This window comes from Musca domestica, unplaced genomic scaffold (assembly GCF_030504385.1).
Source record: "Musca domestica strain aabys unplaced genomic scaffold, Musca_domestica.polishedcontigs.V.1.1 10, whole genome shotgun sequence".
Taxonomy (NCBI): domain Eukaryota; kingdom Metazoa; phylum Arthropoda; class Insecta; order Diptera; family Muscidae; genus Musca; species Musca domestica.
The window spans coordinates 6186429-6204889 of NW_026712115.1; the positions used below are offsets into that span (position 1 = coordinate 6186429).

The 18461-nt window shown below is 34.2% G+C and overlaps 2 protein-coding genes across 2 annotated transcripts; one reads left to right on the forward strand and one right to left on the reverse strand.

Annotated features, from left to right (window-relative positions):
• Positions 1-2656: 2656 nt before the first annotated feature.
• LOC101890380 (larval cuticle protein 9-like) lies at positions 2657-3153 on the reverse strand. Its single transcript, XM_005186900.3, has 2 exons — positions 3067-3153; positions 2657-3000 (listed from the first exon to the last, which is right to left on the reverse strand). Exons 1-2 carry the CDS (start codon positions 3076-3078, stop codon positions 2728-2730), a joined length of 285 nt encoding a protein of 94 aa, XP_005186957.1. The 5' UTR covers positions 3079-3153; the 3' UTR covers positions 2657-2727.
• A 1810-nt stretch (positions 3154-4963) lies between these two features.
• On the forward strand, positions 4964-5496 carry LOC131803483 (larval cuticle protein 9-like). Its single transcript, XM_059124846.1, has 2 exons — positions 4964-5068; positions 5139-5496. Exons 1-2 carry the CDS (start codon positions 5057-5059, stop codon positions 5409-5411), a joined length of 285 nt encoding a protein of 94 aa, XP_058980829.1. The 5' UTR covers positions 4964-5056; the 3' UTR covers positions 5412-5496.
• Positions 5497-18461: the final 12965 nt, after the last annotated feature.

Sequence of the window (18461 nt, forward strand, 5' to 3'; positions counted from 1 at the left end):
GAAATGGACCAAAAACATAAAAATGTCTTCATTTTGCAGTTGCTCAAAGGTTACTTTATGTTATATTTTATTTTTAGTCATATTTTTTTATCGCATGAGATTTTTTCAATTTTTACCTTACAACACTATGTATTGGGGGTATTATATCGAAGTCGCCATTATAGTCCGACCTTCCCGATATTTTTCATGGAGGTAATTTTAGGGTCAGAATTAAAGCGTATTGCTTCGGAAGATGTTGGCAAATTATTTAGAGTTTAAAATGGTAAAATAACCTAAATATTGTCCAAATTTTGCAGTCGCCCTGCATTTCTCAACAAAGGACCAATAGACATGACGTTTTTCATGAGGTTCGGGTTTAGGACAGCGCTGAAGCCTAGTATTTTGGATGGTCATCGAATAATATTTAGTTAAAATGACTACAAGTGAAATGGACTGCAATTTGTCTGAAAAAATAACAAAATCACAAATACACAAAAGGCGCACCTCTGACCTTTACATTGATGCTGATTTCGTTGACGGATATAGCCAAACATCGGATATAGAGTAAATCATATATAGTAATCAAACATTTTCAAATATTGTTTGGAATACCTATTAACACGTAGGGGCGTAAATATAGGGAAATGCTACGAAGATTTGCATGACTCGTGGTATAGGTCTACGACTATGAGACAGTATTCCAAAAATGAAACAATCATAAAATATTAAGTATGCATGGAAAACATTTTTTTGTATGTGAAAGTTCTGTTCTTCCGAATGAGCAAATTATATATTTGAAGTAGTAGGGAACTCATGTTTCGCAAAATACCGATGCTTTTTTAGAGGCCGTATGTTTTTGGAAGATATAAGTTCCAGATCCATGATGATTATTAGAAAAGAGGAGAAATTAGGTTCAACATTTGCCTTCATAGTAGTACTTATGGTTATGTTTCTTAGGGAAATCTTCATTCTAGTCAAAAGTCTTTTAGATCTGCAGAAACTGAGAGGTATCGAATGGTCGGTATTACGATATTTTTTATCGCATAAGATTATTTCAATTTGACTGACAACATTCAATTTTACATATTTTTACACCCGATCGTCTCAAAACTTTTCATGAGATAGGGTAAGGTTAGTTTTTTGAATATAATGACAAAATATGTAGGGTTTGAAATTGTCCAAATACTATTCCTCAGTTTGCATTAGAGCGATTCAAGTAAAGACCAATCGAATAAGATCACTATTTTGAACAGGACAAATACCTTGCTTTTTGGATGGCCATCGGATAATATATTGCGGGTAAAATGGACTCCCAACTTTTGAGTGATTCTTTTTTGAACACCTATCGGCATGACAAAGGTCGTAAACATAGAGCAAATAGAGTAACTAAAGTTATTATACCCTCCACCTTGAAAAATTGGGAATATTAACTTTGTCATTCCGTTTGTAACATATCTAAATATTCGTCGTAGACCCCATAAAGAATATATATTCATGATCACCATAGAATTCTAAGTCGATTTAACAATTTCCGTCTGTCTATTGAAATCGCGATACAGTCCATATTATTTGACGTAGAGTTTTGGAAGAACAATATGTATTTTGTGGATGGTTGGTATTGAAAATGAGATATATCGGTCCACGTTTTGGTATAGTTCCCACATAACGGTACCTCCCGGTATTCAGTATGTTGATGATTTTCGCCACATTTTCCACGAAAATGTCTAAAAAGAGGTATATGTAGGTCATAATAATATGGGCCCCCGTTTTCGTATAGCCGCCAAATAACGGTACCTCCCGATATTGGGTATTTTTGTTATTTTTGCCGCATTTTTCCACGGATTTGCTTAAAAATTGGTATTTGTAGAGCTAATTGGGTTCTAGCTCCTGTGGCGGAACATTTATGTTGTATAGGTCCACGTCTTTGTGGTACCTCCCGATGATTTTTGCCACATGTTTCCACGGATTTGTTTAAAAATTGTCACAAAAAGTTCTAGGTCCGGTGGCAGAACATTGAATGTATAAGTCCAAGCTTTCGTATATCCTCGTATTCGTCTAAAAATTTGTATTTGTAGTTCTTAATGGGTTTTCGCTAAGTCCATGTTTGCCTATAGCCGAAATATAAAGGTACAAACTGATGTTCGGTATTTTTATCCTTGTAGTATAAAGTTGTCTAAGTGGGTACCGTTTTTTGGTACGTCCCCCCATATAACGGACTTACTCACTTTATGTTTTTTTTTTTTTTTTGGAAAAGTTTCACTGCATTATTCAAAAGGTCTCACTGGTAGTTGTAGTTAACACGGTTGAATTAAGATACTTCAATATAAATTTTTTTTCTGTACCCAAAAATATCTTAAAATTGTCAATTATGAGCCTTATATAAAGCCAATGAATATTCTGCTGATGTAGATTTTTCGATAACGAAGTAGCGGGCATTGAAAGTACATTATATAATGCGAATAAGGTAGCACATGTAGAGTACTTTTTCTGTCATTTGTGGATTATGACAGAAATTTATAGGAAATAATATTATACGAGATTCAAATGATGAGTACAGAACTCCCGCCCTAATTATATGCCTCCTTTAGAAGTTCCTTATACAACTTCTTCACACTTTACTATCCATGCCTCAATACTCTGTTTAGAATCTGAAATAAAAGTTCCTTTTATCTGCTTATAAGAACTGAATGTATTTTTGTTATATTATAACAACTCTATACATACTAGTTTTGTGAAATTATAACTAACTTAATGAGAATGTTCTACTTTAGGATGGTAGCCGTATTCATCGGCACTGTAGGTGACTTTGATGTGTTTGCCATCCTTGGTGACGAATTCGTATTCACCCTTGACGAGCCAAGTTTTTTCGTCTTGCAAATGACCCTCTTGGAAGGCACGGATTTTGTTGGTCAATTCGAAACCATATTTGAAGTCTTCTTTGTTAACTTCACGGAATTCTTTAACAACATCGGCCTCTTCGTTGGCGATGGCAACGGCGAAAAGGCAGGCAAGGAGAACAACCTGTAAAAATGAAAGGCGACTTAAATACGTTTAAAATACTGGTGATAATTTTCACAGAATACTTACTGCAAATTTCATTTTGATTATTCTAAATAGTTTGATTCTGTTACCAAAATTGAACTAATTACCCAAAGTCTTCAATCTGTATTTATATTGTGAAATTATGCTGGCGAATAATAAGAAAAAACAGGAATTTAATTTTTTTATTTACCAAAAGTCTAAATAAAATAGGTTATTGTTAAAGTAGTTGAGAAATAATGTTGTTTATTTGAATTTTAGCATTAACGTTCAATTATTATGCTAATTGGGTTTGTTTCTACTTCCGATGACAAAACGGGATTCCACTCCCGGATATTTTCTGGATGAGATCTGTTTTGTTATTTGAACCAGTAAAGAAAGTCTTAATGTCGGGCGGGCCGACTTTATAATACCCTACACCACTCTGAAATTTTAGTAGAGCTCTACATAACAATTAAAACTTTTATGGGAGAATTCACGCTATGATTACAATTATAATTTAAAGTTCAAAGGGCTAAATATACCGAAGCATTTGTATCTTTTAAATTCGGACTTGTATTTCCCATTTGGTGCACAATTAATTTGAAATCGGATAAAGATATATATTGGAGCTATATCCAAATCGGAACCGATCTCGATACAATTTGGCAAATATATTTCTGAGCTGTATTTGATATATTTCCCTGAATATCGTTGTTACGAAGTGCATATTACGTCTATGGGTAATAAATAAAACAAATCGGATGGACAGTATATGTGGGAGCTATGGCTATATCTGAACCGATTCACCAAATTTGACATACTAGCTTCTAGACTCAATTCGGTCGTATGTGCCAAATTCCATCACATTTGGACAAATATTAGACGTTTGGTGCACAATAAAAGCTAAATCGGACGAATCTGAACCGATCTCGATAAAATTTAGCAAAGGTATTTCTGAGCTGCATTTGATATATTTCCTTAAATATTGTTGTTACAGAGTGCATATTACGGCTGCGGAGGACAAAAAGAACAAATCGGATGAACAATATATATGGGAGTTATAGCTATATCTGAACCGATTTCAATCAAATTTGGCATTCTTATTTTCAGGTCTAATTTGGTTGTATTTGCAAAATTCCATACTATTCGGGCTGATATTACACGATTTGTGCACAACAAAAAGGCAAATCGGACGAAGATATGTATGGGAGCTATATCTAAATTTTTACCTATTATCTCCAATTTCAATAAGGTTCGTCCTTGGGCCAAACAAGTGATTTGTGCAAAATTGTATCTCGATCGGGCAATAAATGCGAACTGTACTTTGTTTACATAAATACATGGACAGACGGACGGACATGCACAAATCGGCTCAGAAGGTGATTCTATGCAGATCTTCAAAGGAACTATGGGTCTATCTCGTTTCCTTTTACTTGTTACCAACAAATGCACAAAGACATAATACCCTGATCACCTTGTGGTGTAGGGTATAAATATTTAAAACTGTGTTAGTACTACATATGTAGTGAGTTAAATCATGCGTCATAAATAATGTTACCTACGATTGCTGGTTGTCAGATATAGGGAACTGGACCAAAGGAATCTAAAGGCAAATATAGGCTTGATATTACACTTTTGGCCAACGAATGAGCTGAAAAAACTTCTTTCTTTGTCAAAATAAAATTCTGAAATCCTCGTATTGATATATTATTGCTTGTATTTACCAACATGCTCAAAACAATAGGAGTAACAACTAATTTCACATTCACAGAGCCGTAAATTAATTATCAAGTACATTATGAATTGTGTGAACATTTTATGTCAGCATGCTCAACTACAATAAAATATTCATATTACCAACCAAACGTAGCATTCGATTGCCACATGACCAGTGCTAAATCAAAATTTTTATATACCTGTCTTTTCTTGTATTTTTATGGAATATTCTTCGGGATAGCATCATCATTGCATAATTTCGCCATATAAATGCAGATCCCAGAATTTGAGAAATTAGTTCAGTTTTGGAAACCGAATCACACAATTGGAAAAATTCAAAATGAAATTCAGTGTAAGAGTAGTCTGGCAAAGCAATAATTCAATTGGAGATATTGTTATTTTTAAAACCATTGGTTTTGCAGATTGTTCTCCTTGCCTGCCTTTTCGCTGTTGCCCTCGCCAACGAAGAAGCCGATGTTGTTAAGGAGTTCCGTGAAGTTAACAAGGAAGACTTCAAATATGGCTTTGAATTGACCAACAAAATCCGTGCCTTCCAAGAGGGTCATTTGCAAGACGAAAAAACTTGGCTCGTCAAGGGCGAATACGAATTCGTCACCAAGGATGGCAAACACATCAAAGTCACCTACAGTGCCGATGAATACGGCTACCATCCAAAAGTAGAACATTCTCATTAAATTACTTAGAATTTCACAAAATTTAGTATGTATTAAATTGTTATAATATAACAAAAATACATGAATTTCATATAAGCAAATTGTAAAGAAGGATTTTTTTGTTCTGAATGTTTTGTTAAAAGTTGTGTAAGGAACTTCGGAAGGAGGTCTCATTGAGACTAGTTGTAAGGTCTTTATAATTGGATTTAGGAAGGGTGTTTGGTACTATTTACTGAACACATTGGATTTGGAGACATAATTTTGCCTGGTATCATAAAATTGCATATAGCGCCGATGATTATGAATACCAACCTAAATAGAACATTCTCAATGAATAAGATATAATTTTAAATACATAATTTGATTTAAATAAAATATATAAAATTAATAAAAAGACTGATTTATCTACTATGTGGACCAAAGAAGTTTGATCTGCCTTAGATGGAGGTTTCCCATATCCTCAGACATATTTAAAGACTTTTTACTCTCCTCTTCCACATCTAAATGGCCCCGTTAGGTACAACCATTTTTGAATGGGAATTTGTATTGAGGATTTATCTGGAAGAAATATCATACACTTCAGGAATTTTTTCCCTGAATACTGCAAGGCATTTATTTATAACTAGTTGGCCCGGTTCACGTTGCAGGCCCGTACTTTTAGTCTTTAATGCATATTTCTTAAAGCATAATAAATCAGAGATCTGACTTATGTAAGCGTCAAATAATTTCTAAATAAAAACAAATATTCATGGCAAAAATTATAATAGATATTCACCCACCTCGGTTTTCGGTATTTTGAATAGCCTAATCTTATTTTACAGCCATAGGCTTTAGTTGGAGTGTTAAAAACCTATGTGATATAGAACTCATATATTATAGCCCCAAAATTTTCCATTAAAATGAGATGTAATTTGGAATTTGTATTTGCAATATTTAGAATACCGTTCTGCATGGTATTTAGTTTTGTTCACCTCATAATTGAGGGCAGAATGATTTCAGAATGGTCAAAGATAATTACTCTTTTACACCCATTGCCGCAAGATGGGAATTAATTTTGTTGTCACTTAAATTGTCCATATTTTTCAATGACGATTAAACAAATGTTCGGTCCCGTGCAACTTTCCACTATTTGTTATTTTTTTCATGACGTACATCCCAAATCTACGTTCCCAACCAATATTCTCTTGGGCGTTACAAATTCAATAGAATACAAAATTTTCTTTTGTGACCTCACATTGGTTGGGAAAGTGGACTTGGGGTACACTAAAGTGGGGCTATACTTAAATAAATTCCTATAGACTACTATCTGTAAGATGGTTCTTTACCCCAGAGTAGCCAAAATACAATTTTTAACCAAATAAAGTGATGAATGTGGTCAAGATCTACTCCTACTCCGAAAATTCAAAAACTAATGAGAAAAGTTTTTCTACCCCCTTAGAAACAAAAATACTTAATAAGGGCAAAACAATCAAAAAAGTGGCCAAGACCCCGAAAATAGCTTAAATGGTGGTTATACCAAAACGTGATCAAATTACCAACATTTGCCGAAATAAGTATGACAAATATGGTTAAAATGTAAAAATATGACCCATATCATGACCTGCAAAACGTCAAAAGGTCGGTGTTTCACTGATTGCAGTCCCAATGCATTTTGCATTTTGGGTTCTCATTGGACGGATTATTGTCATGTGAACAAAGTAGGTCCACGTTTTGAAATGAGTCCTATAACGTTTTGTCGGTAATTTTTGTTTGTTTAAATATGTTTGCATCTTCCAGCTGAAGCTAGATGTAGGTCAGGAGTTGAAAGCTAGATGACAATTTCAGATATGAAAGATCGCTATTTAATATCGTATTGCGCACTCGTTTAAAAAAAAAAATAAAAACATATTGAAAAGAAAATCTTTAACTTATTCGCGGACTTTGTACAGCGAAGTTTGTCAATAGAATGTACCATAATTTCGAAATTCGATTCTGTTGAAAATTTTTTTCACGATTTTTTCCCGATTTTAGAATTTTTGCAACGAAGTAGTTTTTTTATACCCTACACCACAAGGTGGTCAGGGTATTATGTCTTTGTGCATTTGTTTGTAACAGGCAAAAGGAAACGAGATAGACCTATAGTTCCTGTTGATGAACTGCATAAAATCACATTCTGAGTCGATTTATGCATGTCCGTCCGTCCGTCCGTCCGTCTGTCCATTTATTTTTGTAAACAAAGTAAAGTTCGTATCCAGCTGAAATTTTGCACAAAGCATTTGCTTGACCCAAGGACGAGCCCCATTGAAATTGGAGATAATCGGTAAAAATTTAGATATAGCTCCCATATATATCTCCGTCCGATTTGCCTTTTATTGTGCACCAAACATGTTATATAGTGGCTATACGAAGTATGGAGGGTATATTAAGTTAGTCATTCCGTTTGTAACAGCTCGCATGGGTTCTCATTGGACGGATTATTGTCATGTGAACGAAGTAGGTCCACGTTTTGAAATGAGTCCCATAACGCTTTGTCGGTAATTTTTGCTTGTTTAAATGTATTTCCATCTTCCAGCTGAAGCACTGTCCTGGAGTTGGAAGCTAGATGCCAATTTTAGACATGAAAAGAAAAAAGAAAAACACATTGAAAATAAAATCTTTAACTTGTTCGCGGATTTTTCACAGCAAATGTTTAAAGGTCCTTACGAAGTTTGTCAATAGAATGTACCATAATTTTGAAATTAGATTCCATTGAAAAAATTTTGTCGATTTTTCCCGATTTCAAAATTTTTGCAAAATTTTTTTTGTTTGATTTTTTTAGCGATTTTGAAAAACGAATTATCTTTTAACTATGCCGTGACAGCGTGAAATTATTTCGACATCATATATTCAGTTTCGCCACCAGATTATTCGGTACTACTGTGTAGCCCGCCTGCAATTGTTTTGTTAATAGCTTATCCTTTATCCTGAATTATCCTGAAATGATTTTATTCGTATGGTTCCACTTACTCAATAAACACATAAAGACTATAACAACCAGTTTTGTCTGTTGCCGTTTTAAATTCCCAAAAAAAGACTACACATCAAATTAGAATTAAATGTTCATTCGAAAAAGTAAGTCAAAATGAAAAAAATATGCAAAATAAAACATTACTATTTTACATTTCAACAGTCAAAATTAAAATGTTCAAATTTAACATTTTTATGCGATTTTTTGGGTTTTTATCCTTTTCTGCCAAGGGACTATTTCGAATTTGCCTGAATCGTTAGAATCAGATCAGCGATTCTTGATTTATAAGCGTAGTAACTAACACAACTTTCTTAAAATATATAGATTAAAGATTAATATGTCATTGGCTGACTCCGAAAGCGTTGTTTTGCCTTATCTTTACTTTGATATATTTAGTTTTATACCCTACAACACTATATGTTGGAGGTATTATAAGTTCGTTTGGGCAAAAAATTATGAAACACATCGAAATATTGGTCCAAGTCATAGGAAATATAATATGAATCTATGGAAACGAATAAAATTAGAAAGGCCAAAAGTCTGACGGGACCTACTTTATGATACCCTGCGCCACTTTGTATATTCAGTGGAGCTACCGAAAATAAACGTTTTTTTGGGGAATGTACAAAAATTATGTAATACGAACTATAATAGTTTTGGAATGTGTGTTATGGTTTTAAAAAAGTTATAACTTAAAACAGAAGGAACTATCATGTGGGAGATATCCAGCAAAATCCTTCCTATTTTAGTTTATATTAAATATATACTGTACCAAATCTGAAGCGATCTCAATAAAATTGAACAGAATTAATTCTATGGTGGACCATATACCTGCAACCAAATATTTTTTTATGGAGTGCATCTTAGACGTGTGATGAACTTAAATACAAAATCGGATTTTTATATATAAACACAATTTTCCGCCCTGAATTCGTATATATATGCTAAAAGTGCGGTGTAGGTAATAAAGACTAATAGCTGACATTAGATAATTTTAAATAGAGATTTCCTATATCCTCAGACATATTTAAACACTGTTTTTTTCTACCTTTCCACATCTCCACTTCCCCCGCTAGATACAACCATTTTTGTTTTGACCATGTGCAGATGTTTTACGCAATATTTAGGATATAGCTTTTGAAATATGATAGGGGTGTATGGATTGCCTACAGAATCATTGGTACAAAAAATCGTTCCTCTTTTTGGAATGGTTTTTACATATTACAAACTCAAAATGCTAAAATAAGGCAAAATTAAATGGAATACATGACAAAAAAGTAATTTTTTTTAAATCGGAGTGTTTCGATTCTCGAAATCTTCTGTTCTACTGATTGTGAATGCAATCCAAAGACCTCTATCAAATTTCAAATATCTAAATATTGTGAAATATATCAAAAAATACAGAGGTCCCTTTGTACATAGTCAAAACTATTTAAGGGCCTTAAATATGGCTAGAGAAGGTATATATCATTTGATGCGGCCAAAACGTGCCCCCATCGAAATAAAGGTTTTAGACCCCAGGTCTCTTTGGACCAAATGCGTTTCAGGATATTTGAAGTCGATCTAGCGATGTCCGTCTGACTGGCTGGTGCACACGGTAACTCTCGACGGGAGTATCCGATTTTATACAAACTTGTCTATATCGGTTCAATCCCCCTGGTACCTGCCACACAAAATGTCAATATTTTCAAAGAAAAAAAATTTACTGCACTTAAAGAAAAATGATAATCCGATTTTGATCCAACTTTGCAAATCATAATATTTGCATCACTGCTATGTCAGGTGTGAAAATGTCAACAATATCGGTCCACGCCATCAAGTACCTCCCCCACAAAGGATCAATATTTTGAATAATTATAACTCTTATAATATGTGACGTAAGAGTCCGATTGTCTTTAATTACATATATCACAATATCTTATCTTAAGATCTGGCGTTTAGACGGAATATATAGGTCCACCCCTACTGGTAACTCCTCCACAAAGGAAATTTACATTCCATTCCATTCAAACTTGGCACATCTGAATATTTCTATTAACATAAGATCTGTTAAAAAGATAGTAGAGGTCGGATCTGGTACCTACCCCACAAAGGGTCAAATTTTTGAATAACCAAAACGATCATATCTCGTCCGGTTCTCTTCAAATTACACACATCACAATATTTTCATTAACCCAAGGTCTGGTGTCAAGTTGGGATATATCGGTCCACTCTCATTTTGAGTATCCAAGAAGCTCATAAAACGCGAAATTAACATCCGATTCCATTCAGATTTGGTACATCTTAAAATGTTCTTCAACTCAAGGTCTGTTATAAGTATGGTAGATATCGGGCCATATCTTCTGGTACCTCTTTCAACATAGCGTTCAAGATTTTTGAAAAACAAAACACTCAGAGAAAACGAAATAAGCATCCAACTCTCATCAAATTTCACTCACACAAATATTTTTTCTAACACAAGATGTTATATATCTGCCAACCCTTGCGAAAAAAGTCGGCGATTCTTCGCAACTTGCTATATCTTAATATTTCTCTCAACCAAAATCTGATATGAATATGTAATTTATCGGAATTTATGATAAATGTTCGATTTCCTTCAAATTTTGCAAATACCAATATTTTTATCTGTATTAGATGAAGTATGAAATTGGAATACCCCGTTCCGCTATATCTGCCTCACGCATATTTCCACATTTTCCAAAAATTTGCACATATCTCATATAAGGTATAGGAAGTAGTAGATATAGTACAAATCTGGTACATTGCAATATTTTTATCAGTTTTAGGTCAGATACGAATTGCTCAATATTGGCCAAATGCCTCGGAACCTACCCCATAAAGGGTCAACAGTTTGAATGATCATATCTCAAGGCTAGGGGCAAAACTGTCGGCAAAGTCGACTGATGCTTTTTTACTTGTTATGGTATATATTAAGTAAACAAATTTCTTTTGTTCACGAACTCACAATGAAATTTAGAATAATTCTTACTTGGACACTTCCCCAAAAATGAAGTATGAAAGGAGATTTTGACTTTATTTTGTTACGTGCTAAATTAACAGTAAGACAAGCAAACACATAATTTTCACATTTATTAAATAAATGTTGAATGTAATTTTCACAAAAATTGTTGCACATAGACATATGATTTATTCTGAGTTTTATATTGAAAGGTTGTGCTTAATAGTTCCTCTTTTGACACCTTTGCATAAAACGAAAGTTTATGGTGCTCTCTAGCGTCATTTTGAAAAAAGTAGATAAAACAATTAAGCAAAGGCTATAGCCATGCGGGGCCGACCATGTGATACCCTACAACACTACAATATGTTAGAAGCCCCCTTATGTCCAAATCCACTTAGAAAGATTTCGCTTTTGAAATTATGTCACGGAGAACTGCCCAGATATTATCCTTAGCATTTTGACTGGGGACATTTGCCCAATATTTACGCACTCCGTCGTGCTGTTAGTAGTTGTGGTCCAATACAATCCAATGACCATCCGTTTTGGTTCATTTGAACTCCTAAATATTTTGCGATCATCTCCAACAGCAAGAGGCTGCTCCGTATCTCCAAATTTAGTCTCATCTATATGATTTGCTTGTCTACGATATTTGCCTATATTGGTCAACGAAATCAGCGTAAAAAGCCAGAAGTTCGTATTTTGGGTATTTTTGATTTCGCATGCAAGTTATTTTCAGCGTTTCGGTAGAATGGAAATGTTGGTATTTTTTTCACGCAAAAGTAGTTTTAGTTGTTGGTCCATTTCAACCCCTAAATATATTGCGGACATCTTTGAAAACAACCCTTCTGTGCCTAACCCTACCCTTGTGACAATTTTTGTGAGAATCGGACGATAATTGCTATCTGTATAAAACAACCTCAACCTGTATTATAAGGTGAAAAAAATATTACAAAATGTACACTTCAATATTATAAGTCAAATTGAAAAAATCGCATGCGAAAAAAACAAACTACAAAATCTATATTAACATCATTATAGGTATCTTTTTATGCGATGTTTTTAGATTTTATACTTTTATGCTGAGAGGGCATTCTGAATTGACAAAATTTGTCAAAATCGGTCCAACCATTCTTGAGATATAAGCAATCTAGCTAACAGTCCATTTCAACCAAAATATTATGCGATCATCTCCTAAAACAATAGGGTTCCATTCTGGCTCTAGCCCCACCTCCATTTTAAATTTCGTGAAGATCGGGCCATAATTGCGACCTGTAGAGTCATTACAAATTTATATGGATAGGCGGACGGACGGACGGACATATATAGCTAGAACGACTAAGTTCGGTGAGATAGGAAGATCCATATATACTTTCCTATGTGGAAAACCAATATTTCGAGGTGTTACATAATTTTTGGTCCAATCAAACTTATAATACCCCCAACACATACTGATGTTGGGTATAAAAATTAGGCAATGTTTTCGGAGATTTTTCGGAACACTGATATAAACATTTTTATATGCATTGCAAAAACAGATTTGTTGGTGACTTCTTTGATAAAGAATAGTTTTGCCTCAACGTCTTCTTTCTAAATTGATGGTTTGCTTGAGATTTTTGCTCAAACTTACACAAAGTACGGCTTTATCCGTAAAATGTGTTTTTCATATATATGAATTTTTGGCGTTTAGGTATAATTTAGACTCTTGACGTCTTCAAGGACCTGTAATAGTATTTCATGACAAATAATCTTGTAAATTATTTTCACTTTCTACGATCCCGTTTGAAGAAATTTTTAACATATTCATTATATCATATTATTCATATAATCGGAATCATAATCTGAAAATATCAAAAATTGCAGAGCGGGAAGAAACTTGCTCCCCTATTTTCGTTACTTTGCGATGTAAAGTTTAACAAGTAAAAAGTTGTAAGTTCGGCAGGGCCGAACTTTGAATACCCTCCACCATTTGGTACAAATTTGACAATTTTCAAAAAAATAAAATCCATTAAAAATTTTGTTAAAATCTTAAAAATACCGAATGTAGCCATATATTAGGGTCGATACGACGACGTGGACCTATATAGGTAACTTTTGTCATAAGCTATTACAATATTCAAAAGCGAAACTTGAAAAAATCTGTTTATAATGTAGCTAAAATAAATAAAATACCGAATATAGGGAGCTACCATACGTGGACCTGCACAGACAATTTTCTGGCTTAGGCTGTAGTATCCATTACGAACTTTAAATAAAAATTTTGAAACAATTCCGGTAAATAATGTTGCTAAAATCATCAAAATACTGAATATCGGAGGGTACCGTTATATGGGGGCTATATGAAGACGTGGACCTACATGGCTCATTTTCTGTCTGAGGCTGCAGTATCCATTACGAACTTTAAAGACCAATTTTGAAACAACTCCGGTAAATAATGTTGCTAAAATCATGAAAATGAAAATCACTCTAGCTTCCGAACGAAATTAAGTAGGTTGATACAATGTGTATTATGTCTGCAGGACTTTTGGCATTGAAAATGGGCCATATAGGTCCATGTCTCCGTATAGCCCCCATATAACGGTACCTCGCGATATGCGGTATTTTGGTGATTTTAGCTACATTATAAACAGAAGTTTTTTTTTCAAGTTTCGCATTTAAATATTGTAATAGCTTGTGACAAAAGCTGCCCATGCAGATCCACGTCGTCGTATAGACCCTAATATACGGCTACATTCGGTATTTTTAAGATTTTTGAAAATTGCTAAATTTGTACCAAACGGTGGAGGGTATTCAGAGTTCGGCCCGGCGGAACTTACAGCTTTTTTTCTAGTTCTAATTTATATTTAAATTTAATAAAATTATTAATAATAATGTATAAATGATTGAATAATTACTGATCAATTTATTATTCAAGTTCTTGTGTCCATGAGAATTATCTGGAAATATTTTCCACCTACCAATTGTTCTAAAAATAATATGAAAACTCTAACATTTAGATAAAGCTTACTGACACGCTTTGAAAAAAAGTTCTTTAAGCATTTATTTTTTAATATTTATTAACAATAACCAGATTTTCTTTAATATCAAACGGTTATTAGTTAATTGCCAAAAATATGAATATGACAACATGTTTTCTTTAGTGCAAAAATTTAGCGGATCGCAACCAGAATCGTTAACAAACTATTTATATGCCTCGTCGTCTGAAGTGTTTCGGTGATTTTTTTCCACTTCAAAGAAGTTAAACTCGTTCGAATATTATCTGTTTCATTAAAATGTTTAATATTCATTTATGTTTTATTTTTGTTGTTAAATACACACACATGTTGTGATATTTTAATTATCATCTTGCATATTAGCCAAAATCAATATGATTTATGACTATGTTTTTTGTTACGGGTTCCTAAGAAACCCACCGGACACGCATTCAAGTATAACCGAACGATTTGTCTTATCTTTTCGACTAAATTAATTGGATAGTTTCAAGAGGTGTGTTCACAAATGTGTCTTCTTCGGATTATGTGGTTGTTTTATTATTTAATAAGGCTGACCTTGAATTTTTTCGAAGGAAAAAAAATAGTTAAACGAGAGAGTTTATTTTTTGACATTTTGCCGATAACAGAAGAAAAACAAGTAAGCAAAGGCTACAGTCGAGCGGGGCCGACCGTTGAATACCCTACAACACTATAATAAACGATACCGTTTATATAGGCGAGATACTCGAAAGAATTCCACAAGATATTGTGACAAATAATAAAAGAAAACCATCAGGTTTCGTTCTCTAATTTTGGAATAATAGCAACTTAAACTAATTTGCTCATTTCCAATTTATTGGTAGATGTTGCACTTAAATGGTCTTCCTAGATCCGGAACCAATATTTCCCAAAGACCTGTAATCTCTCAGAAGTGGCAAAAGATTAACATTTGACTGAAACGCATCTATATGAGATACAGACATTTGACTATATTCTTCAACGAAATAGTCAGAAGTGCGTCTTTCCTGTATTTGTGAATTCTCCAAAAAGTCACTGGAATGTACATTTTCGTATTTTGTCTACAAAAGTTGGCAAACTATTTCACACATTGAATATTTTTGGATGGCCATCCGAAACTGCTTGGCTTTTGCAATGTGCGGTAACCCCCATTCAAATGTGCGTGAGGATCGGGCGATAATTACGACCTGCCGACAATTTTGCAGTTTTTTGGTCCATTTCAACCTCTAAATATATGGCGATCATCTCCAAAAAGAGTAGGCTTCTATTCTGACCCTCATCTTATCCCCATGCAAAATTTTGTAAGGATCGGGCCATAAATGCGATCTGTATATGATATCCTTATATCCTAACTACTTAGTTCTGTTAGCTGTAGAAATATTACCAAATGTTTAATTCAAAATGAAAATATGCCAAAAATATGACAAAATTGAAAAAATATGAGAAAATTTTACAAAATCAATATTTTCAGCTTTAGAGAGATGTTTTTATGCGATCTTTTAGACGTTTCTGAATTAATGAGAACTGTCGAAATCAGTTCAGCCGTTCTCGACATATAAGAGATCTTTCAAGCATATCTTCTTTGATAGACATATATATCACACATATTTTGCTATATATCCGATTTGTTGGATGTTAACATCAATGTAAAGATCAGAAGTAACCTTGTCATGGCTTTGTGATTTCGCCGGGATTTAAAATAGTCGCGGTTTAATGAAAAATTTTGAATTTTTTCAACACAAAAGATATGGTCTATTTTACCCGCTAAATATTATCCGATGACCACCCAATTTGGTAGGCTTCTTCCCCGCCCTAAACACTAGCTACATGCGAAATTCCGCGTCGATTTGTCTATAATTGCGACCTGTATAGCTACTGCAAAATTCGAAATTTTTTCAGTATTTGGTCCATTTTAACCCCTAAACATTTGGCGATCATCTCCAAAAGCAATAGTGTTCTATTCTGGTCCAAGCCCCACCTACATTCTAAATTTCGTGAAGATCGGGCCATAATTGCGACCTGTAGAGTGATTACAAATTAACATGGACAGACGGACAGACGGACGGACGGACATACATAGCTAGATCGACTCAGCTCGGCGAGCTAGGAAGATCCATATATACTTTCCTATATGGGAAACCAATATTTCGAGGTGTTACATAAATTCTGGCCCAATCAAACTTATAATACCCCCAACACATAGTGTTGTAGGGTATAATGAGTTTTTTCCAAAATACGAAATTTGGGGAAAGGTTGTAACAATATTGGTTGTACATAAGATGGAATAATATCGCTTTCCAAGGTCCTTTATCGTTTACAAGGTCTTCATAACAATGTGGCACCCAATAAACAAAATGGCGAGCAATGTGGGGCATGTTAGTTTAATAGTACCGATTTACCTAGAATTAAAAAAGTTACGTGGATTGTGAGCGGATTAGGAACCTCAGCCGTCAAGTTGTCTAGATTCAACCAAAACGGATTTCAATTGTCAGGCCTTTCAAGGCAGATGATGGAATGAAAATTTCCAGAATACAGATCATGTTAGACGTAATAATTTAATTACAAATGAAACAATATGACTTTCCAAGGCCATTCATAGTATATATGCTTAGTTAACCAAAAAACACAATGGCGCCCAACGTGGGGTATGCCAACTTGGAAGTGATACACATTATGAACTCCAAATGGTAAATGTGACTTAAATTATAAAAATACCGAATATTGGGATGTAATGTTAAATGGGACTTTACCTAAACTTGTTTGTAACAGGGAGAAGGAAGCGAGATGTGCCCATAGTTACTTTTGAGGATTTTCATAGAATCACTTTCTGAGTCGATTTATGCAGTCCATCTGTCCGTCCATCCATGTATTCTTGTGGACAAAATGCAGATCGCATTTATTATCCGATTGAGATGACATTTTTGTGGTCTTCAACCGATTTCGGACTACTTGTGCACCAAATTACCAATATAAGTTTTAATAACCTGAATTTCAACACATCCCACCGAATTAGGTCTAGAAACAATTACATTAAAATTGGGCAAGATCGGTTCGGATATAACTGTAGCCCCCATATATATGTTTCTTCCGATTTGGGATTTTAAGTCCCTCACATGCGTAATATGCACTCCACAAGAATGATATTTGGTACCGGACATCAGATATTACTCGAAAATACCTCTGTCAAATTTTATCGAGATCGGTTCAGATTAGGATATAGCTTCCATATGTATCTTTATCCGATATAAGGTTTATTGTGCACCAAATGACCAATATCTGTCAAAAATCTCTAAATTTTGCTACATCCGACCGAATTCAGTCTAGAAGCAAGTACATCAAATTTCAGATATAGCTATAGCTCCCATATATATGTTTCCCCCTCATATTCGTAATATGTATTCGACAACAATGATATTTGGTACCAGATATCTTATAGAGTTCAGAAATACCTTTACCAAATTTTATAGAGAACGGCTAAGATTTGGATATAGCTCCCATATATATCCTTAATCCGATTTCAGGTTTATTTTGCAAATGGCTAATATCAGCCCAAATGGAGTGAATTTTGGGACGTACGTTTGCATTTTGTGGAACTCGGCTCTGATATGTTGTTACTTTAATATAATCCTTCTCGAAGTGATATCATGCACTCTATAGCTATGTTATTTGGTATAAAAGATTAAAATGTCTCTGTTAAATTTAGTGAAATCGATTCAAAATTGGATATGCCTTCTTTAATATTAGTTCTCTCTGTTACCAAACTATAAGTGATGTAAAGCTCAATCGTGATAGGTGCTATGATCTACAGGGTTGCCCATATTCGACGGACCTATCTGGCAACGCCATAACTTTTGACAGAGATGTCACATCGCTTAATGACACACCGCGTTTGAAGCGTCAGTCCAAGCAGATTTTTACCATGAACCAATACACGCCACGCGAGCGCTCTGAAATAGTTGAAATTTACATTCGACAGAAGAAGTCAATTGTGAAAAAAAATATGAGAAGCGCTCCTTCTAAGAACACCATTAAGCTCTTTCTAATCCGAAGAGGCCATATAAAAGTCGACCAAGGCGATCGGCCAAGAATATCGCTGCCATACGAGCCAGTGTTGAGAGGTCCCCAAGAACATCCCAAAA